This window comes from Kogia breviceps, chromosome X (assembly GCF_026419965.1).
Source record: "Kogia breviceps isolate mKogBre1 chromosome X, mKogBre1 haplotype 1, whole genome shotgun sequence".
NCBI lineage: Eukaryota > Metazoa > Chordata > Mammalia > Artiodactyla > Physeteridae > Kogia > Kogia breviceps.
In genome coordinates, this window is record NC_081330.1 from 35,852,912 (window position 1) to 35,876,213 (window position 23,302).

The following is a 23,302-nucleotide window of genomic DNA, read 5'->3' on the forward strand; positions in this document are numbered from 1 at the left end:
GTGTGACAAGGGGCCCCATGAGGGCCTTTTGCATCACTGACAGGACCAAGGCCTCATTCTCCTCGGCCTTGGGTTACAGATTCCACACAGAAAATGTGAGCCATGTAGAGTGGAAGGGACGAGAGGAAAGGTACCAAATTTCCAGTCCCTCATCAGCCCAAGCAGTCTGTGATGCCATCTGGCTCGATTTTAGTGCCTTCAAAGGACTTGAGCATCAGATGGCTTGAAATAAGGTCAACCCCACACTAGCACTAGAGCAAAGGGAGGGACAAACACATCTGAGATTTGGCTCCTAGCCCAGTCAAAACAGCTCAGGGGAACTCAGTAAACAGCCCACTTCCCTCAACCAACCAACCATGGAGTCTGGTTAATCTTCTACTCCTTGGGGGCCCCTGCTTGAAGGCAACCAGTGTGCCAGGCAGCCATTTGTAAGGCAGGCCTACCCACCCTGTTGTCTCCAACACCAGGCTACAAGCTACAAGCTGGAGCCAGGTTCAGGAATCCCTAAATCAAGGGAAGGCAAATGTCCCATGTCCCCTTGAGGCATGACCCTTGAGAAGAGGCCAAAAGATGGCATTTGACAACCTCCTGACATGAGTAGACTCTGCTCACTTCTTTTTCTACTTCTTTTCTTCTCTTCTGTTTAACTCTCCCATTCTCAATCTCTTCCCAGTCTCCAAGCCTACTCCCAGGTTTTCTACGAGCACTGAAGGGTGATAAACTTAAGACTCACAGCAGCGCCTGGCTAATCCAACACACAGAGAATGTTCAGAATCTTTATTTTCGTCACTAATTTTTTTTTTTTTTTTTTTTTTTTTTTGCGGTACGCGGGCCTTTCACTGTTGTGGCCTCTCCCGCTGTGGAGCACAGGCTCCGGATGCACAGGCTCCGGATGCACAGGCTCCGGATGCACAGGCTCAGCGGCCGTGGCTCACGGGCCCAGCCGCTCCGCGGCACGTGGGATCCTCCCGGACCGGGGCACGAACCCGTGTCCCCTGCATCAGCAGGCGGACTCTCAACTGCTGCGCCACCAGGGAAGCCCCTCGTCACTAATTTTTAAAGAAAGAATCCTTTCGACCTACTAGGATGGGGCCCAGCAGTCTATATTTTAACATGGCTCCCTAAGATAATCTGGATGCAGGAGTGCTTAACTTACACTTGGGGAAATACTACAGTAGGTCAGCCTCCAGAAGTCTAAATGGTAGGTGTGAGATTAGAATATTTTCTCACAGAAATGATAGGCAGTTCCCAGGAAAATATACTGACAAGAATAAAGATGTGACTAGTGTTCAAAACAACAATCAAGATAATAATAATCATTACTAATTGCTGGTACATAGCACTTCTCGGCTAGGCATTGTCCGAAGTACTTGTATTAACTAACACTTAAAACAACTCTATAAGATAAATGTTATAATCCCCTTTTTTTGCATGAAGGAATTAAGACACAGAGAGATTAATAACTGGCCCAAGGTTAGTTACAGAGACTGGATATAAGCCAGACAATCTGACTCCAGAGTCCATGTTCCTACCCACTGACCTACATTATAGTACCCTGATATGTGCTGAGGCCCTTTACAGTACAGAGGAAACCCTTGATTTAAAAATGACTCAAATCCATGATGGTCTGACCCGCTGCTACTGAAATATTATCCTCTCTCTTCCATCCCCACTATGTGAACCCAGACCTGGAATCTTCTAACTATATTGCCAAGGGAACTAATCAACACTGCAATCTACCTCCATGACCTCCCAGACACCAACATATTCATTCATTCAATCAATCAATCAATCAACAAATATATATTAAGCACCTATTATGTGTCAACTATTATGAACAAGATACAAACGGTCCCTGCCTTCATCCACTTACACCAACCTCATTCGAAATGCTGATTTCTAGGGTTTAGAAGGGCTCAGAAATCAAAAGATGGTTTAAATCAGTGCCCTAAGGGCTCATGACCTCTAATATTAATGTTTTGTTAGCTACATGACAGGTTAAATAGCTACCAGATACCTCATAGAACTTAGTACAATACTAGACAGACATATAGTAGGTATTTATCAACTTATATAGAGATATTTCAGGAGAGCACTGAGAACAGAGAGATGGTCAAACCAATGAATAGAATTAGAACATCCTCCTGACTGCCCCCAACAGGAAGGACACAGACATAAGAGGGCTGGGAAACAAGACCCGGACTTCCATTTCTGGTAATAACAAAAGCTAGTTAGTACTTAAAGAGATCTATGACCCCAAAAAGCCACACTTCAGTGTAAATGTGTACTGGAAACACAAATTACCCCACCCCTAGAATGGTAAGGAAAATCCAGTCTCAAATCTTAACGATGAGTTGGGGTGGTAGGGGAAGAAACTAGTTAGTTCCACTAAAATCTTGGAACCAGAAGCCAGCCCTCGTGTGGGTTTGCACTCTAAATTTATACTACTTGGGTAATCCAAAAATGTTAGGCTGAGAGTTTTATTTAGCATGATTCCAGACTGGTAGCCCTCAAGTGCCTGGCAAGAACAAAGACAAATCCTCTCTAGAGAAATCCAGGACTCAAAAAATTCCCACAAATAACATTTTAAAGAAAATAAGCAATGTACAATAAAAGAACAATAACAACAGTAATATTTAAAACAAAACCTAAACACACAATAAGCCAAGAGCTAGTAAAAGCAGAGGTTTAAGGACCTCAGAATAGTTATAGACTATGTTTAGGTTTGGAAAAGGGAAAAGTAACTGAAATTAAAAACTCTATTGATAGTTTTAAGTGATATGTTTAGTTACTGATTAGAAAGCTAAAGAGATAAGTGGAATATAGAGCTGAAGAAATTATCCAAAATGCAACATAGTAGACAAAGAAGTGGAAGATAGGAACAAAAAGGATTAAGAGATGTGGAAGACAGAGTAAGATGAACTAACATAACTCCAAACATAGTGCTAGAAGAAGAGGAGACAGACAAAATAGCTGAAGGCATAATAGCTAAGAATGTTCAGAAACCTGAAGAACGACATGTACCCACAGACTCTCAAACAGAATAAGCCAAAACAAATAAACATTGAAACAAACCCTACTAAAACTGTAGAATGCCAAAGACAAAGAGAAGATCTTAAAACCAATCAGAAAGAAAAGAGATTACTTTCCAAGGAGTGAAAGTTAAGACTGACCAATGACTTTTCAAGGCAACAGTGGAAGACAGAATATAGTAAAATTACATCTTCACTGTGCTGGGAGAAAAATAAGTATGAACCAAGAATTTTATATCCAGTGAAAATATATTTCAAGAATGAAGAAGGAATACAAACATTTTTAGGCAAAGAAAAACTAAGAGGGTTTGTCATCAGCGGATCATCTCTAAAGGGAATTCTCAAGGATATAATTCCAGCAAAGGCAAACTAATGTCAAATAGACACAATACAAAATAATGAGCAAAGAAAGTGGTAATTATGTAGGTAAATCTAAATGAACATTTTTTTCATAAAATAATGTCTTTGTATTATTTTTAAAAGAAAAGCTAAAATAATACAGAATTAAAATACATGACAACATAAGCATATAAGTTGAGGGTGACGAATAGAGTTAAAATATTATAAGGTCCACATGCAAAAGAGTCAGGTTGTAACCCCATTTCTCAGCATATACACTCCTATGGATATACCCAAGAGTAAAAAAGAACAAAAACAAAAACATGTCTACACAAAAAGTTACACATCAATGTTCATAGCAGCATTATTCACAACAGCCATAAAGTGGAAACAATCCAAACTTCTACCAACAGGTGAATGGATAAAAAAAAATATGGCATATCCATACAATTGAATTTTATTAGCCAATATAAAGAAATGGGATATTAATAGATGCTACAACATGGATGAATCTTCAAAACATTATGCTAATGGATATATGTATATGTATAACTGATTCACTTTGCTGTACACCTGAAACTAACACAACATTGTAAATCAACTCTACTCCAATAAAAGTTTTTAAAACATTATGCTAAGTGAAAGAAGCCAGACACAGAAGGACAAATATTTTATGATTCCATTAATAGGAAATGTCCAGAACAGGCCAATCTATAGAGATAGGTATTAGATCAGTTGTTACTTAGGGCTGGGGGCGGGCAGGGGTTGGGGAGCACTGTAAGGGGACAGAGAGATGATAGCTAAGCAGTTACACTTTCCTTTTGGGGTTGATAAAAATGTTCTAAAAATTAATTGTAGTGATGCTTGCACGACTCTGTGTATATACTAAAAACTTTACATTCTACACTTTAAATGAGTGAATTTTATGTTATGTGAATAAACTCAGTAAAACTATGACCAAAAGGGAACTCTCTTGCACTGCTGGTGGGAATGTAAATTGATACAGCCACTATGGAGAACAGTATGGAGGTTCCTTAAAAAACTACAGATAGAACTACCATATGACCCCACAATCCCACTACTAGGCATATACCCTGAGAAAACCATAATTCAAAAAGAGTCATGTACCAAAATGTTTATTGCAGCTCTATTTACAGTAGCCAGGACATGGAAGCAACCTAAGTGTCCATCAACAGATGAATGGATAAGGAAGATGTGGCACATATATTCAATGGAATATTACTCAGCCATAAAAAGAAATGAAACTGAGTTATTTGTAATGAGGTGGATAGACCTGGAGTCTGTCATACAGAGTGAAGTAAGTCAGAAGGAGAAAAACAAATACCGTATGCTAACACATATATGTGGAATCTAAAAAAAAAAAAAAAAAAAAAAAAGGTCATGAAGAACCTAGGGGCTAGATGGGAATAAAGACACAGACCTACTAGAGAATGGACTTGAGGATAGGGGGAGGCGGAAGGGTAAGCTGTGACAAAGTGAGAGAGTTTCATGGACATATATACACTACCAAATGTAAATTAGATAGCTAGTGGGAAGCAGCGTCATAGCACAGGGAGATCAGCTGGGTGGTTTGTGACCACCTAGAGGGGTGGGACAGGGAGGGTGGGAGGGAGGGTGATGCAAGAGGGAAGAGATATGGGAACATATGTATATGTATAACTGATTTACTTTGTTGTAAAGCAGAAACTAACACACCACTGTAAAACAGTTATACTCAAATAAAGATGTTTTTAAAAAAAAATTTTTTTTAAAGAGTTAATGGTAAATGACTTTTGATTCATAGGACTTTCTGAAAAAAAAAAACTATGACCAAAAAATATTATAATATCCTTGTATTATTTGAGAGAAAAAGTCTGACTGACTCTAGATCTGGATATTTATGTTAACACTGGTAGGATAAACATTAAAAAAAAACAATAACTGAGGAGCCTGTGCTCCGCAACCAGAGAGGCTGCGATAGTAAGAGGCCTGCGCACCGCGATGAAGAGTGGCCCCCGCTCGCCGCAACTAGAGAAAGCCCTCGCACAGAAACGAAGACCCAACACAGCCAAAAATAAATAAATTAATTAATAATTAAAAAAACAATAACTGAAATAGTGTGTATAACTTCTAAACTAGTAAAGGGAAAATATCCAATAAATTCCCCCAAAAGGCTAGACTGAAGGGAAAAAAAAAAAAAGACAAAATGCTCCACCTGGAGTTTACAACCTGTATCAAATGGTGGCAGACCAAGTGACATCTAGCAGTCACATCTGTGCTAAGAAGCAGACTCTCCTCTGTGTGCGGGAGTTTGGGATGAGTGGAAGCTCACACTCTATCCAACCCACTTCATCAGCAGGGTCCCTGGAGAAACAAACTCCTCATGGAAGGCCTGGACCCTCCAAGAAAATACCACCTCGGGATGAGACAGCTCCCTTTGGTCACCAGGGATCAAAATGATTCCTCCAATGAGTTGAAGCCTATAGGTCTTAGGTGCTAAAGGAGAATAAGTAACTCTGCGCTGAGAGGTCATCTGAATTGTGACACACAAACTAGTTTGAACTATTAAAAGAGTGTAATGGGTGGGTGACTTGTACACGTAGCCCAGTAATCCCTGGCTGCTTCAGTAAGAGCCATGAGTGCACCTCGTGTATGCCATCATAGACAGGGTCCCTGCATCTCCCTCTAGGTCAGCCTGTTGTCACAGGACACGTATTTGTGCTGTGGTTATTCCACGGTATTGGAGCTGACTGATGGGAATGCTGTCTAGCCCCTGACCAGAGGAGGTGGGTGCCCCCCCAGTTCTGGCTGGAGAGTGGGGATCCTAGCTCTCCTGCTACCCTTGCCTCCTGGGTCCTTCTTCCGTCCTGCACTGGCATTGCAGGGCAGGGCAAGTAAAACCGAAACACATCTGGAACGACTCTTCTTGCCTAAGGGCCTACTCAGTTAAAGGAAAAAGAATCTTCTCTGGTTCCACCTTTGGAACTAAGAGTTTAGTCTTTAACCACATGAAAGCAGCCTGTCAGGGTAAAGTTCCAGGCCGTATTTTACAATGGACAGCTCTGGCCCTGCGTCTGCCAACAGCAACCCCCGTGGTCTCTGCTCCGCAGAGCAAGTCGCCATCCCTTTGCTCAAGATTGGAAACAGAACAGGGCCCATCCCTTTGGCCCAAGTTGCAGCTGACTTTTTGCCTAGCTTGGAGAGCAGGAAACAGCAGCTACATACAGTGAATGTGGTACGACACCCAAATGGGAGTGGCCCAATTCTTCTGACACAGTCTAGATCACCTACAAATTAACCCTCTTTGTCATCATCTACACATGCGCACGCACACACACATCCCTAAAGCCCTCTTCATCAATTACAGTATCCACGGGTCGTGTTTCGGTGTGCCTCAGGAAAATGCAAGTGGAGAGCAGTATTCATGGCTACTTGGAAACGAATCCTGGAAATCAGAAAGCTACGGATAAACCCCTTTCCCGGCCAAAGATGTCCTGGTGGCTCCTGGAGCCAACAGTCTGTACCTGTCACAGGGCAGGGAGCTGCTGTGAATCCGAGAGTTGAGGGTTTCTCCTGCTTTGAGACTCACTGCCCTCGGAGGAGGCAAGGGGTGGGCTCTGGATCAGCAGGGGGGAGGGAAGCAGCATTCTCCCCACCCTCCTGTCAGCCGGACCTCTGCTCCCATGGGACGGTCCCCACAGAGGGCAGCCTGTGAGTCAGACCAGAAGCAGGGAGAAACCAGGCAGCTTCTGGAAGATTCATGGTCTTCTCTTCCTCTCCATTCACCCTCCAAATAGCCATTTCTAAGTGGCTGTCATCTTTAAAAAAACATACTCCTTGGTCTATATGGACGTTCCGCTTCTTTAGAGCCCCCTCTATATCTCCCCACCCCTGCCTATTTTGGGCCAACATAATTTACAAATTCCCAGAAATGCCTGAGAAGCAGCGTATGCACTTCTGGTGCCAAGCCTGACCAGTTTTACAGATTTTCATTTAGCAGGTGTCTGTTGCTAAATCAGTAGCAGCTGCTAATTGCTTTTCCTCCCTCGAACCTTCAGACAGAATGAAACATCTGGTGTTGTCTCACTTTGGGTTAAAATCAGATACCTTATCATCCCTCCTTTGGGTTCCATTTTTATTAAAAAGCTGTCAGCTGATGCCTGGAACAGGCAGCAGAGAGCAAGCCTGCCCCAGAAGCAGGGGAATGATTCTAAGGGCAACCCAGCAGGATGAGGCTGCCTTCCATTCCCAGACCTCAGGCACAGAGGCAGGGTAGCTCGGGCACCAGTCTCCACAAGGTGGAGCTTTAAGCCCATGGCCGCCCAGGTTACTTGGGGCTCCATTTCTTGAGCAAGGAATCTGAGGACCTCGCCCACCTCTTGCTGGCAGTGCCCCTCCCTGCCCTGAACCTGTTCCAAAGCTGGCACCCTACGTCCCAGCCCACTTGCCTGTCTCTTTAATATGCACATGCTTCTACCGCCATGAACGGGAATCTCAGGGGTAATAAACTATATATGCCAGTGTTCTGTAGCTTTTTCAGCCACCTTTTGGTTTGGGTTTTTTTTTTTTTTTTCCCCCAAAAAAAATCTGTTGGCAAGGCCCCAAATCTGCTTCTTGATTCTAAGCCAAAATCATTCTTAAAGGTACCTTAATAGCAACTCAGATATTTTACATTATTAATAAATAATAATCTTAGCTAAACTTTATTGAGCACTTACCTTTTTTTTAGGAAAACAAAGTTTATCATACTCATAGGTCAGAAACAGGAGGCACCCATGCCATGCAGAGCCACATGGGGAAGCACCAGGGTTGGTCAGGAGGCAAAGGGACAGGAGCGAGGGGAGAGCCTAGGCCATGGCCTTTATTAGTTTCTGTATTTCTGCAGGACAGGCAAGGGAGGGCAGGGTAACAAGTTAGGACTGGTTAGTTTGAATAATTACAGCGGGCTCTAAGCTATAGGAGTGGTCTCTGGTTGCCTGGTACCAGGTCCTGGGATGATTAAGGCAGAGGAATATTGCTTCCAGGGTGGGAAGGGCCAGATAGTGCAGGTATAGCTCTGGATTGGTGAGTTTTGAGCACTTACTATTGTGCACCAGGCATTGTGGTAAGCACTTTACATGCATTACCTTATTGAAGATTTAGGAATTATGATAGTCCTCATTTTACAATATGAAACAGGCTCAGAGAAGGGCTATTGATGTTGTGGAAGCAAGACTGGAACTGTGTTCTGGCTGGCTTAGAAACCTGTACTCTGCTGACTGGGTATTTGATAATACTAAGGAATCACTGATAACGATTATAGATATGATAATGGAATTGTGATTATATATATACACATATATATATATGTCCTTATATTTTAAAGATGTATAATGAAATATCTATAGTTAAAATTACATGAAATTTCCCTTAAAATTACCCAGGTATAAGAGTGAGTGGTTGCAGGATGGGGGGGAAGCAGTTTGAGGTAGAATAAAGTGTATTGATTAAAAAAACATTGGCTATGAGTTGATAATTGTTGAAACTGGGTAATGGATGCACTCGAATAGTTTTTCTTTTTCTACTTTTACATATGTCTCCATTTTCTTTAATATAAAATTATAGATCTATAGAATTATACACATACTATCCACTGCATTTTAGAACCTCCTGACTTAAGATTTTTCCTGCCCCAAACTTCCTTTGCTGGGTCAGCTCCTCTGGCCTGCTCCTACCATCAGAGTTTCCTCAACTGGTACCAGTGCAGTACTGGGACTCAGAAGTGACCACCCTCCCCTTGGACTTATAAACCTTCAGTTTGTCTTCAAGTCTCCAGTCACTTTACTCAAGGTCCTAGGGTGCGTGGGACATAAAGGGAGGCTGGGAGGACAGCTGCTTTGGGAAATAGTTTGGCAGTTCCTCAAAAGGTTAAACATGGAGTTACTGTATGACCCAGCAATTCCACTTCTAGGTATATACCCCAAAGCAGTCAAACAGATACATTTACACAAATATTGACAGCAGCACTATTCACAATAGCCAAAAGGTGGAAACAACCCAAATGTCCATCAGTGGATGAATGGATAAACAAAATGTGAGATAACCAACAGGACCTACAGTATAGCACAAGGAACTACACTCAATATTTTGTAATGACCAATAAGGGAAAAGAATCTGAAAAACTGAAGCACTGTACTGTACACTTGAAGCTAGCAACATTGTAAATCATCTATACTCCAATCTTTTAAAAATGTGGCATATTGTACAAAGGAATACTATTCAGCCATAAAAAGGAATGAAGTACTGATACGTGCAACAACCTAGATGCACTTGAAAACTTTATGCTAAGTGAAATAAGTCAGTCAGAAAAGGCTACATATTATGTGATTCCATTTACATGAGATGTCCAGAATAGGAGATTAGTGGTTGAGAGAGAGAAAGGAGATTAGTAGTTGCCAGGGTCTAGGGAGGGGAGAGCAGAGAGATGTCACTAATGCTTTTTGGTGGAATGATGAAAATATTCTAAAATTAAATAGTGGTAATGGTTGACAACTCTGTAATACACTAAATTAAACATTGACTTGTACACTTTAAAATGATAAATTTGTATTATGTAAATTGTATCTCAATTAAAGCCCCCTCAAAAAATGATTAAAGGGAGAAAGAAATAGGCAAGGATTCATTTGTGGAGTGCTTTTAAATGTTCAAAGCTCTTTGCTAACTCTTCTTTGTTATCTTTTGTTGTCTGCTATCTTTTCTTCCATAACACATCTGTGAGGTAGACAGAGCAGATGTCACTAAGCCCATTTGACACATAGGGAAACTGATGCTTGATGAGGTGAAATGAACTTGGTCAGAGCCCCAAATCCCAGTCAGCAGTAGTGTGGGAGTGGGACAGGGCACCGAGCAGCACTGCCCCAGCTGCACACCGGAATTGCCTGTGGGGCTTTTTGAAAAGCCTTACGTCTTGAAATTGGCTCTGGTGATTCTACGGTACAGCCACGGTTGAAAACCACTGGTCCACAGACTGGAGAGAGTGAACTCACCCACTAGCTAAGGCTTTTACTGCATAAAGAAACACTGCTTGGGGGGAGTAGCTGAAGGTTGAGCGAGAAGTGTTGCTTGGACGAGCCAGAGGCTGTACCTTCTAATCGCTTTTTAGGAATAGAACCAAGGCAAAGAACTATTAAGCTCTGGAGGCAGAGGCTACTGCCTGCCATTCTCATTCACGGCTGCCACCTTCCCCATGGGTTGGGGGGCTTGGGCGTCACTGACAAACGCAAAGGTCTCGATGTTTCATTCAAATGGGAAGAAACACCAGGAGTGGGCCTAATTCACCTGTCATGAGGGAGGAGAGAGAGCTGGCTAGTTTCCTAATCAAACAGGCTGTCTGGGAAACAAATGCAAAAAAAAGCAAAGTCGCTATTAGTCAGTGTGGAAAAGAAATCCTGCCAGGGAATTTTAATCTCACTCGGCAAGGCTAATTCTGAAACAAAGCCCCCTTCACTTCACCATCACCCAATCAGGAAGCTGGGGCCAAGGCCCTGAAGGCTAACATCAAATAGCACATGCCAATAGGAACACGCCTCCATTTCTAAGATAATGTTAGGAATAGTAGTAACAATGACAGCATCTGATACTTACTATGTGCCGGACACCGGGCTAAGTGCTTACCCCACGTATCTCAATTCATCTGAGCACCAATCTACAGATAAGAAAATGAGGTCACAGAAGTCTGTAACTTACCCAAGGTCACATGAATAAAGGCAGAGGAGCCAGCCACAAAAGCAAGGACAGGCTGGCTCCAGGGCCAGCAACTTGACCACTACATTATGCTAACTCTTAACAACCAAGCAGAGACGAGAAGACCTTGAGAATACGCTGCAAACAATGTGAACAGTTGTTACCGCTCAGTGTTTTCTGTTCTATTTTGGTGTTTTTCTTTTTTTTTTTCCATTATGAATATATTACTTCTGTAAAGAAAACATTTATACAATTGTAACGGCAGAGGCACAAAAGCCTCGTGCCTTGTGATGGTTTTTTTTTTCTTGTTAATATGTTGAAAAACAACCACTTTTGCTTGGTGGTGATTATTTTTTTACTTCTACTTTTCTGTATTTCACAAATTTTCTTCAGTAAATAAGTCTTCTGCTGTAATCAGGAAAACATTATTTTAAGTGGTTTAAGAAATAATTCACCTGGGAAAGATATCATCTATCGTCCCTCTGTCTTCATACCTAAGATTTTATCCTGGACATGTGTGTGAAAGATCCCTGGAATTCCTCTGAGCAAGACAGAGGTTCGAGTTGATTGGCTAATTCACTTACACTCTCTGTGGATACCTACCATGTGCTGGGTGCCCTGCAGGGGACAGATACCACAAAAGACACTATCCTTGCCCGAAGACACTAGTGCTGAGAGCCTGGCAACAGGCTGAATATACAGTCCAACCAAACTATGGAATGCTAAGCAGCTATTGGAAAAGAATGAGCTACATCCATACCTGAAGAGATTACAGATTCTACTGTTAGGTTAAAGGAAAATACTCTGGAGGGATGTTTATAGTGCAATGCCAGTTGTGCAAGAAACCTAGACCCAAACAAACCAACAACCTGAGAAATGTGAACATCTTTATCTGCATTTATGAGCAAAAGAAAAATGTGCCAACTTATACAAACCCTTAATACAACTTACCCATGGGGGGACAGGATTGAAAGTTGATGGGGTTAAAAGATTGGCTTTCTCTTTATACTCATCTGTTTAAATGGTTTTTCAAGGAGCGTATATTATTTTTGCAACAAAAAAATCTTGAAAGTATAATCAATCCTCTAAATCTCTAATGGATATTGTATAAAATTTCTACAAAGACTTGACTTGGCTTAATACTTGAAAATCAATCCAAACAATTAGGAGAGAGGAGGAAGGAAGCCCATGAGCTTTGGTATCAGAAAGACAGAAGTTCTCAGGCCAGTTCTGTCAATTCCTGTGTGTCCCTGGGCAAGTTATTTAAACTTTCTAAGGCTTAGTCTGTAAAATGGAGACACTAATGAAACCGAGGGCGGTCATCAGCTAGATTCCTTAAAACATAACTTGCTTAATAAATAATATCCTGTAACCTGCCTTCACGGACCAAGCTCACCTTAACTGTTCTTACAAACTGTATACCCTCCAAGCTGCATGAAGCTTACAGATTATATCACAAGACTCCTTTAACCACCCCCTACAGAGGTGTTACGTTGTTTTTCAGGAACGTGGGACTAGTCTTGCCCAGTTCAAACTGGTCGAGACCACCAACCATTCAACTGGGCCTGAGAGTGTCTGATGGATAACCTTTTGATATCAGAGGACCCAAAACTCCACCCTCAGATCATGCTAAGGTCACCATTTTTCTGAACATGCAGTCCATGAAGAAGCATGTAACTCCGATACACTTGCACAGAACACGGATTACTTCACTTTCTTGCCACCAATCATTTTACCCCAGGCCTCAGACCACCCTGCTTCCTTGTCCCATAAATATCCTGAGCCCCTCACCTTGGGGGAGGTGGATTTGAGATTTGTTCTCCTTGCTTGGCTGCCTCGTGAATAAATTTTTCTCTGTGGCAAACCTCAGCATCTCAGCGTTTGGCTTGCTGCACATCAGGCAAATGAACCTGGCTCAGTAACACTAATACCCACCTCGCAGGGTTTCTGTGAAGATCAAAGACTAATAATTAACAACTAATGCTGCTTGAGGGCTTCCTATCTGCCAGGTGCTCTGCTACATGCTTTACACATATTAACTGATTTAATCCTTGGAACAGCTTGAGGAGGAAGGCACAAGCAGGGTATGAACCTACAGAATCTGATCCCTGAGTCCATACTCTTAACAACTACACTAGGGTGACATATTTGTATTTGTGAAAGCTTTTGTGGTTGCAAAGTCCCATCCACTTGCAAGGAATTCTTAGTAGTGGTGGAAAAGATAAGAAATACACATAAAATCTAAACACTACAAGGGCTAGAAGATGTGGCAGAAGTGGTGTCACAGGATGTCTTCTGGTGATTGGCAAATAAGGGGCAAAGTCTATATATACGAACTGGAGTTCATGACTCTCCATCCTGCTCTTCAGACTCTCAGTGCGGAGTTTACTGGTTCCTACACCTCCATGCCTCTGGCCCTGACATTCCTTTGGTTGAACTACCTCCTTCCTCTGCAATTTGCATGCACATTCTAATAGCGCTTCAAGGTTTGGTTCAGGCTTTACTTCTCCATGAAGCCTTTCTGAACCACTGCATCCAACGACCTCTCCAGGAGACAATGCATTAGAGTGCAAAGTCCTCAGGTTTAGCTTTAGTACCTACAAACCATGTAACTCTGAGCAAGCCGTTTAGCTTCTTTGAACTTCAGTTTCCTCATAGGTAAAATCGGGTTCTTGCGAGAATTAAATAAGAACATCCATAAATTGCCTGGCACATGGTAGGTGCTCAAAAAATGCTGCTAATATTAATCCTCTTCCCATTTTCTTAGAGGTCTCAACAACTGCAATTTAGCGATTGAGCCTGAATTGCCTTGCGATTTTCCTTTTTCACCATTATGACTCTAACATTGCCGGCACTTCTCAGGCATTTATGCCTCATCTTTCTAACTAAACTGCAAGTTCCTTGAAGGCCAGGAATGTATTCTGGTTGCTTTCGCATCTCCTGCAGCATACGGCACAATACGTAACACAGAAAAGTGCTCAATAAAAATCTGGATTGACCGGTATGGCTGGGCTGTATTCACGGAGGATGTAAGATCCACAAAGGTTAATCTTGAAGTTAATCTTGAAGTACAGGCAGCAATTAGACATATTCTAGGGTAGTCCCTAGAATTTGGTGGAAGCCCAGGTCTTCTCAACACCTTCTGCATCCCTGCACACTTGGCATTTATCTGATCAGAAACACGCTGGTCTTTGTAGAAGGTTGAGGCGCAATTTTGCCCAAATCAATTCTTCAGAAAGCTAAGGCCTCTTTTGAAAAACAAACCTTTTCTATTTTAAGTACTCTTAAGAAAGCAAAGGGAATTATAGTTTTACTTCTTTGAGCTTAAATAGGAAAAAGAAATCAGATAGCTAAAAATTACATTAACTTATCGGTCACATTACTTAAAAAAAAAACCTCAAAATTATCCTAAAATGTCTTGTATTTGTAATGTACAATTTTTCTGTTTCAAAAATAAACTCTCAAAAATGAAAAAAAGAAAGAAAGCAAAGGGACATTTTGTCCCTAGTTCAGGTCCAAAACCCAAACTATAACTTTTTAAAATAGCTCAGTTTGCCACTCACAGAAATAACTTTTCTAGGTCAATTAGCATGTTTCAATATGCCAATCAGCAGAGTGAGAGCCGATTTGCATTGGTGACAGCAAAGTTCTCCCAGAAGCCCACATGGGTACAAGGTGTGCCGGCGGCAGTTACATCCCAAGAACATTGAGATAATGATTGTGGTTGGGGAGTAGTCACCCCAGTAATGAAAAAATCATTACTAACCTCTTCCACTCAGTCTGAGAGTTAGGAACATTCAGGAGAACCATCTAACGGAGAAAAAGAACTGGGTAAAAGGGGAGGAGTGGTAAAGGAGGAAAAAAGGAACTAATGTAACAGATCAACGTGGATACACAATAATGGGCAATTTTCATAATGAGATAATAATATACTTGAGGCTTTGAGCCTTGAAGAAGAAAGGAGCTTGATGAAAAGAATCATTATTATTCTTCTCCTTATTATTCTAGTAAAAGACAGATGGCTGCAAACATAAATACTGGCCAGGCTAGAGTCTCTGGTCTGAGAAGGGGGCTGACACAGTGTCTAAAGTTTCTTTTCTGTTTCCAATCTCCCTTGCTCAGAACACATCGCATTGATAAGAAACTGTCATGGGTATTTCAGGGCAAAAGGCACAGGTCTGGGGATGCAGCTTGGGCCCAGTGCCTCATTCTGAGGACCAGTCCACCAGCTTTGCAAGGTAAGAGCTATAACTGAAAAGCTAATATGCAGCCAAGTTCCATGGGCACCCTACTTAGCCACCTCCCCCAACCTCTTGGCTTGCACTTTCCAGAAGGTGGTTTAGCCTGGCATGGATGATATTCCTTGCAAAGTCCCAGGCATAGATAAGGAACCCCATCACCATCAGACCAAAAAGCCACTGGCTATAACACGGAGCTCACAAAATAGGCAGCTCATCTATTCTCCAAGCCATGGACTACTGACAGCTTGGCCTGGGGGGATCTTAACATGGGATCCATGGATGGGCTTATGGGCGAAAGGGGCAGGAGGTGGCAGTCTGTGTCCCCCCTGAAATTGTATGCAAACTTGTCTCTGCACATCTGGGAAGAGGCTCTATGGTCCTCATCAACTTATCAAAGAAGCCTAAGACAGAACTCTTTTAGATGGAGAGAAGCTAGGCAGCATCTCCAGCATCTTGACTCACTAGTATTCAAACTCACACTGAATTTCAAGCAGACAACAGGAAAAGGGCTCTGAAGTCTGAGTCAGGAGACCTGGGCTCGAGGGGCACCCACCTTGGCTTTTTAGGTAAGTCATTTATCCATCTAAGTTCCCCCTCTAGAAGATTAGACCAGACAAGCTTTCAGCTCTCTGCTGATCTAATAATAGTTCCATGATGCATTTCCCCTCCTTCCCTCCAAGAAACAAAAGGGAAATCACCATTGAGACACTTCATCTGAAGCCAGAAAGAGACCTACTCTGAAATCCTGGAGGCAAAGAGCACTTACTTGTAATATGGGCCATTGGAATACACGTTCCTTCTTCTAAGGTGTCAGCTTCTAAGATGAAGAACCAGGAGGAACTTGGATCTGGGTATTCTCTAGCTGGTCTGCAAACCCCAGTGCCAATGAGGCACAGGACAGAGTACTACAGCACATGGAAGTTCACTGATGACCCAAATCCTTTAGCTGACTGTGGCAACTTCCTCCAACTCCCTCACTCTCTGTCTTTATATATGTGAGTGTACGTATGTCTGTGTTACTGTTATACACATCAATTAGTTCATTCTAATTTTCTTGTTTCCTCATTATAGCTAATTAGGAAAAAAAAAGGATTAAAAAGATCAAGGGCCAAGAAGGAAGGAAGGGCAAAAGAGAAGTCAAAAGCTGACTTCCTGCCTAACTGGATCATCAGGCTTAAAGAGTTGCCTACCTTCCTGTGTCTTATTTTAAGTCAAATAAGAGGTTTGAGTTCAAATAAGGGGTTGCAAAGCAAAAAGTCTGGAAAGCCAGGGTAACCCAGGAGGGGTCCCAACCACTTAAAATAACCAGACCAAGACCAAAGCCAATTGTCAAGACATATGCAAATGGAGCCACCACCGTGAGCTTTTATCAGCTTCATTTTAGAAAAAGAGGACCAAGATTATTTACCAGAGTGATTGGAATCGCTAGTTAAGAGAGAGTTCATTAAAGAAGTTTCAATGTTAAGGAAAGTTACTTGGACATTCTTGATAAGCTGGCTGGCTATAGCTTGACATTTATTTGGAAAGTATTAGGTGTCATAACAAATACAATAGCAAATCTGCCATTAGAGAGGGGAAGAAGGGTAGAGAGGGAAAGGGAGGGAGGGAAGGACGGAAGGAAGGGAGGGAGGGAGGAATTTCTACTGATGTATATATAATATGCACCTAGAAAAGTATAACCATCATAAGGGTATACATGAGTATTTGTGGAGAGGGAGTGACTAAATCCTCAGAGAGAGTGAAGTGTAGCTGTGGTTGTAGGATCTGAGGCTTAGTCTCCACTCCCAACTCTGCCACTTAGAATTTGTGTGTCTCCCTGAATGTCAGTTTCTTCTTCTATAACAAGAGGCCGTAATACTCGCCCTCACCCAGCTTAATATCTACGTTACACAACTGTTATTTGAAAAGACCTTGTAAATTATAAAATGCTATCCAAAGAGGAAGGGTTATCGTTATGAGATTTAAACTATGATCTTAATGCATGAGGCAAATTTAAGTCATGAAAACAGAAAGCAGTAGGAAGGATTTCACAGGTGATTTCTTTCCCTGAGCTTTCCAACCCAGCCTGCTAATCGCTCTGCAGCCCCACATATGGGAGTCTGAGGACAGGGCCCAGCCACTCCTATAGCTTCTGCTTCCCTCTGCACTGGTTCATCACCCAGCCACCTGCCACAGTGGGATTCTACCTGCTAGCCACTGGGGGAATGTGTGGGCCAGACTGCCCTGTGGGTCTGGAGGAACAGGGGAGAAATCCAGTTCTTGCCCAAAGGGGCCTTTGGCAAAGCAGACTGGCTTTGAGGCTCCCCAGCAGATTATTCTGGACCAATGTGGCTGAGTCCACACTAGAGGCCCTTAGAACACCTAGAAGCCTCTGTCGAATGGGTGGGACCCCCTTTCTCTTCACCAAACCCTTCCAAGAGCCTCTGTAGACTTTTTTGGTCTGTTTTGGTTCTGGCCCAAACCCTTATTAAGGCCCTAGAGTTCCACACAATACTCTTGCCCCCATCAAGCTCCACTGCATCCAAACAGGGCTGCGTCAAACCTCAACACTGAACGTGTAGATAGATATTTAAAAACTTACATGGAGGGGTAAGGGGTAGAAACTACTATGTGTAAAATAAATAAGCTATAAGGATACATTGCACAGCACAGAGAATAAAGCCAATATTTCATAATAACTTTAAATGGAGATTAATCTATAAAAATATTGAATCACTATGTTGTACACCTGAAACTGATATAATATCGTAAATCAACTATACTTTAATTTAAAAATTTTTAAAAAGTATTAAACTCACACGGGCACATGAGCTAAGGATGAGCAAGCAAATATGGTTTTGTATGTTGCTGGTATGTTCCTAGAAGAGGTTACTTACCAGCCGCGTATTTACCACAGGAAACAGCAGGGCAAGAAGAGCTCCATTCAACATGTGCATCTGTAGCCTGGAGAGGAAAAGAGATAAAGTGCAGGTCACACCCTGACTCTGATGCAGAGGCAGACAAAACTGTGTCAGGTTATGCCATGCCAGATGGGAGAGCATGTAAACAAGTGGCTCTCCGTGTAAAACGGCACTGGAGTTGGCACACACACCTAAATAAATGAAAAGCAGCATATTTCGCATTAACTGAAATATCCTGAAGAGCACCACCGCCACCTCAAAATCCCCCAACCACTCTGTGAACACGCTTTGGTTACAACACTTCATTGCATAACGAGCTCTGGGTTCCCTAAACATGCGGTCAGTCCCAATCTCAGCTCCAACTGTTGCGGCTCAGGCAGCATTACAAAGGGGAACTGCGGGAGCCAGGTGTTATTACACTAGTGTGTTATTACAGTAGAGACCTGTTTCTTAGAGCAAGGCTGCTTATTTCCACAGCCATGCCCAAGGCTTCTCTCCAAACAGAGACCTGGGCATAAAAAGGCTAGCTAATACAACCCAGGGAGCCAAATGCAGCGTTTGCAAATGCGCTCTCCCACCTTCTTAGAAACACCTTCAGGGGCTGCTGTGGGAGGTGGGGAGGGCAGAAGTGGCAGCCTTCCAAACTTTCCTTCATCTATTTTACATACTGGGTTCTGTGATTTAAAAGCAAAACACAGAAGAAAAAAGAGACAGAGACAAGAAAACCACGGGTTCTCCAGCATCGGGTAGGGATACCGTTTCCCAATTCCAGACTTGTTAAAACCCACACTAGGAACCCTTTCTAAGGGGGTTCCTGACTTGCTCAAGAACAAGCAAGTCAGGAACAAATTCTGCTTGTGCGAGCTGTGGGGATGGATTTAAGCACCTTCCTTCATCCAGGCAAGTGGTCCTTTACTACTGAGGGAGAAGCAGAGAATGACAGTGTGTTCGTCCTGGAGAAAAGCTAATTTGACGGGTCACGTACAACCATCGCTGAGTCAGCGTGGCTTCTGGACCTCAAGCTCACTCTCGTGCACTCTCACACACCCACACTCACAGCAGCCTCGTGATACCAGGATCTCTGTTATGTCCTGACTGGGACCTAGAAGAACTTAAGCTCTTCTCTTGGCACTCACAGACGTGTGCCTAAGACTAAGAGACAATGTTATAAGGAGCCCCAAGGGAACAGCACACAAGCCCCAAGGCTGCTGTTTGTTTCTTTCTGCTGCTTGTTGTTACCAATGCTGCCATGATGGTGATGATGTGCACTTAACATATTCCAGGCAAGTATCAAATTAACTGCTGTAAGTAAATTATCTCGCCGAATTTTTACAGCAATCTTATGAGATGGGTACAATTAAGTGTTTGCATTTTGTGGATGAGGAAACCAGGCTCAGAAAAGTGAAGTGACTTTGTCCATGCCACACAGAGGACAGCAGAGCCGCAATGCAAACCCAGGTTTATCTGACTCCAGACCCCTCTCACTGTCTTGTATCAGAGCCTGCCTCCCTTCCTCCATTGCAAATATGACCTCAGGTAGAGGGTCACGGATGCTCCGGTTTCAGGGGTCTCTCTTACCACCTTAAAAGAATGCTGGCATTTACACAAGGCCAAGTAGATATTTGGGCAACAAAAGTTACATCTTGAGGATAATGGAACTGATCCCAAAGGCCCATGGAAGGCCAGAGATAAAGAAGATAAAAGCCAACATCAAGATTCAAAATAACCAATAAATTCCTAGATAAAGACAAGCCTTGTTCTGGGTCCTCAAAATTCAGTTCCACAAGCTCCATATAGGCCAAAGGGTGAATTACACTTAATATATAAAAGGGTCTTGCATATCACTAATTATAAAAAAAATATCTAACACATATTGAGCACTTTCATGTGCCAATCACTGGACTAAGTATTCAAATGCATCATCTCATTCAATCCTCAGTTTTTATTAGAATCAGTATCGTTTTCAATTTCACAGCTGAGAAGACCAAAGCACTAAGTGATTAAGTGACTTGCCCAAGATCAAACAGATAATAAATAAGTGACAGAAGGAAAAGTCACACTCACCAAGTTTCAAGACCGTGTTTTTGCTGCCATACCCTGCACTTCAAATCCATGATATGAACATTACACATGTTGCGTGCGTGTGTGTGTGTGTGTGTGTGTGTATGTGTGTGTGTCAGACAACAGACCAGGTAGGATAAAAGGTTCTGGGATGCCCATGGGGCAGGGAAGGTCATGCCTAAGAGCGACGGAACCCCTAGAGTGCTCTGTTGCAAAACTGACCCTATTACACAGCTTCACTGCCCTCTACAGACCCAGGGCACAGCCCAACAGGTAAATGACTGACCACATCAGAGGCAAAGGCTTTTGTTTTTGCTATATACCACCTCCAGCCTGCCACTCTGAATTCTATTGGGTATTGGAAATAGAAAATGAGCCACCAGAAAATCCAGTGAGAGTTCCCTCATCTGTACAATGGGAATAATAAGAGTACCAACTCACAGAATTATTATAAGGAGTTGATATGTATAAAGTGCTTAAAAAAGTACATGGCATACAGTAAGACTCAGATACTAGAGCTCACCTAAAAGCCCCATATTAAAAGGGGAGAGTGGGCTTCCCTGGTGGCACAGTGGTTGGGAGTCCACCTGCTGATGCAGGGGACGCGGGTTCGTGCCCCGGTCCGGGAAGATCCCACATGCCGCGGAGCGGCTGGGCCCGTGAGCCATGGCCGCTGAGCCTGCGCGTCCGGAGCCTGTGCTCCTAAACGGGAGAGGCCACAACCGTGAGAAGCCTGTGTACCGCAAAAAAAAAAAAAAAAAAAAAAAAAAAAAAAAGGCAGGAGAGAGATCATGAACCAGGGAGGAAAGTCGAACTGTTTTAAAAATTCGAAGTTGGGCTTCCCTGGTGGCGCAGTGGTTGAGAGTCCGCCTGCCGATGCAGGGGACACGGGTTCGTGCCCTGGTCCGGGAAGATCCCACATGCCGCCGAGCGGCTGGGCCCGTGAGCCATGGCCGCTGAGCCTGCGCGTCCGGAGCCTGTGCTCTGCAACGGGAGAGGCCACAACAGTGAGGGGCCCGCGTATCACAAAAAAAAAAAAAAAAAAAAAAATTGAAGTGTGAGAAGGAGATCGACAGAGAGCAAAAGGACAGACTGAAGGCTAGAACCAAAGAGTAGAGCTTAGAGATGGACTCCAGGTCAGTCAGTCACACTTATAAATCTTCTTCTTGCTGGCTAGAACACTTGGCCATTAGCACTGTCGCAAATATTCTGTCAGCTTTTTTTGTTTCTGTGTAGGATACTGTACTAAGTTACCTTAGTTGGTAACAACCTGGGAAAATATGGCAAGTGTTATGGGTTGATTCTCTTTCAGGTCAGTTAATTTCATTAAATTTAGTCCACACACATTAGTCCATTAGTGTGTGTCTAATATCGTTCCTGGTGCTATAGAGAAAAGGAGATCAATATAATGAAGACCTAGTATTTGCCTTCAAGAAGCTGACAAGCTTATTGAGAAGCCAAGAAATAAAATAACTAGAGGAAATGTAGTATAATGGTTAAGAACTTGGTTTGGAATCAAACCTACATTCAAATCCCAGCTTTACCACTTACTGGCTGAGTTGACTCTGGACAAATCACTTAAAATATGTGATTCAGAGACTTCCCTGGTGGTCCAGTGGTTAAGACTCTGCGCTTCCACTGCAGGGGGCACGGGTTTGATACCTGGTCAGGGAACTAAGATCCTGCATGCCCCACGGCATGGCCAAATAAATAAATAAATAATAAAATTTTCAAAAATAAGAAAAAAATATGTGATTCTGTCTCCTCAGTAATAAAATGGGGCTAATAACAGTACCAACTAAAAGAGTTGTTGAGAGAATTTAATGAGGTAAGACCATGTAAAGTGATCAACATAGTGCCTAGGACATAGTAAGCCCTCAATACATGATAACTATTATAGTCCTTAATAAAGCAAGGTAAACGAATATCACATTATTATTCACAATGACAAATGAAGCTATTAAAACCCTCATCAGATGACATATTTGAATTTAGCACTTGATTATAACCAAGAATCAAAAGACATGGAACAGATAAAGTTCTCTGAGTTCCTGGAAAGGAAAATTCATAGAACGAAATTCTCAAAGAAAATTATAAAATATTTTGAACTGGACAAAAATTAAAATACGACATGCCAAAATGGGTGAGATGCTTATAACATGAAATTCTTATATTAGGAAAAAAGTATAGTCTCAAAGCAGTAACCCAAGATTCCACCTTAAGAATCCAACAAAAAGAAGAGCAAAATAAACCCAAAGCAAGCAGAAAGAATAAAATAATAAAGAGCAGAAATCAATGAAAGTAAAAACAAAAACAATAGAGAAAAATCAATGCAACCAAAAGCTTGCCTTTGAAAAAGGCAATATAATTGAAAAACCACTAGGCAGAATGACATGGATAAAAAGAGAGAATGCAAAAGTTATCAATATCAGGAAGGAAAGAAGGAATATCACTACAGTCCCTCAGGAATTAAAAGGATAATAAGGATATACTATGAATATTTCTATGCACATAATTCAAGAACTTAGAAAAAAATGGAGAATTTCCTCTAAAACCACAAACCACTAAAACTCACCAAAGATGAAACAGATAACCTGCACAGTCCAAACCTTGCCATTTGTGACAACATGGATGGACCCTGAGGGGATCATGCTGAGTGAGGTAAGTCAGAAAGAGAAAGACAAATTACTGCATGATCTTAATTATATGTAGAATATAAAGCAAACAAATAAACAAAACAACAAACTCATAGATTCGAAGAACAGACTGGTGGTTGCCAGAGGGCAGGGGGTTGGGGGTGGGTGAAATGGATGAAGGTGATCAAGAGGTACAAACTTCCAGTTATAAAAGAAATAAGTCATGGGGATGTAATGTACAGCGTGGTGATGATAGGTACTGTACTGTATTATTTGAAAGTTGCTAAGAGGGCATATCTTAAAAATTCTCATCATAAGAAAAAAATATGCAACTATCTGTGGTGATGGATATTAACCAGACTTATTGTGGT

At 42.3% G+C, this 23,302-nt stretch overlaps 1 protein-coding gene across 9 annotated transcripts in view; it reads right to left on the minus strand.

Annotated features, from left to right (window-relative positions):
* The window catches only part of TMEM164 (transmembrane protein 164), a 168,027-nt gene that overhangs the window by 46,123 nt on the left and 98,602 nt on the right, over nucleotides 1–23,302 (minus strand). For 8 of the 9 annotated variants that reach the window (XM_059049829.2, XM_059049842.2, XM_067023366.1 and 5 more), the window contains one exon: nucleotides 18,211–18,277. In XM_059049829.2, the coding sequence (XP_058905812.1) occupies nucleotides 18,211–18,277 (67 nt within the window). Of the gene's footprint in view, nucleotides 1–10,994; nucleotides 11,056–18,210; nucleotides 18,278–23,302 lie in introns of all 9 variants that reach the window. The other variant, XM_067023363.1, reaches the window with a different exon arrangement.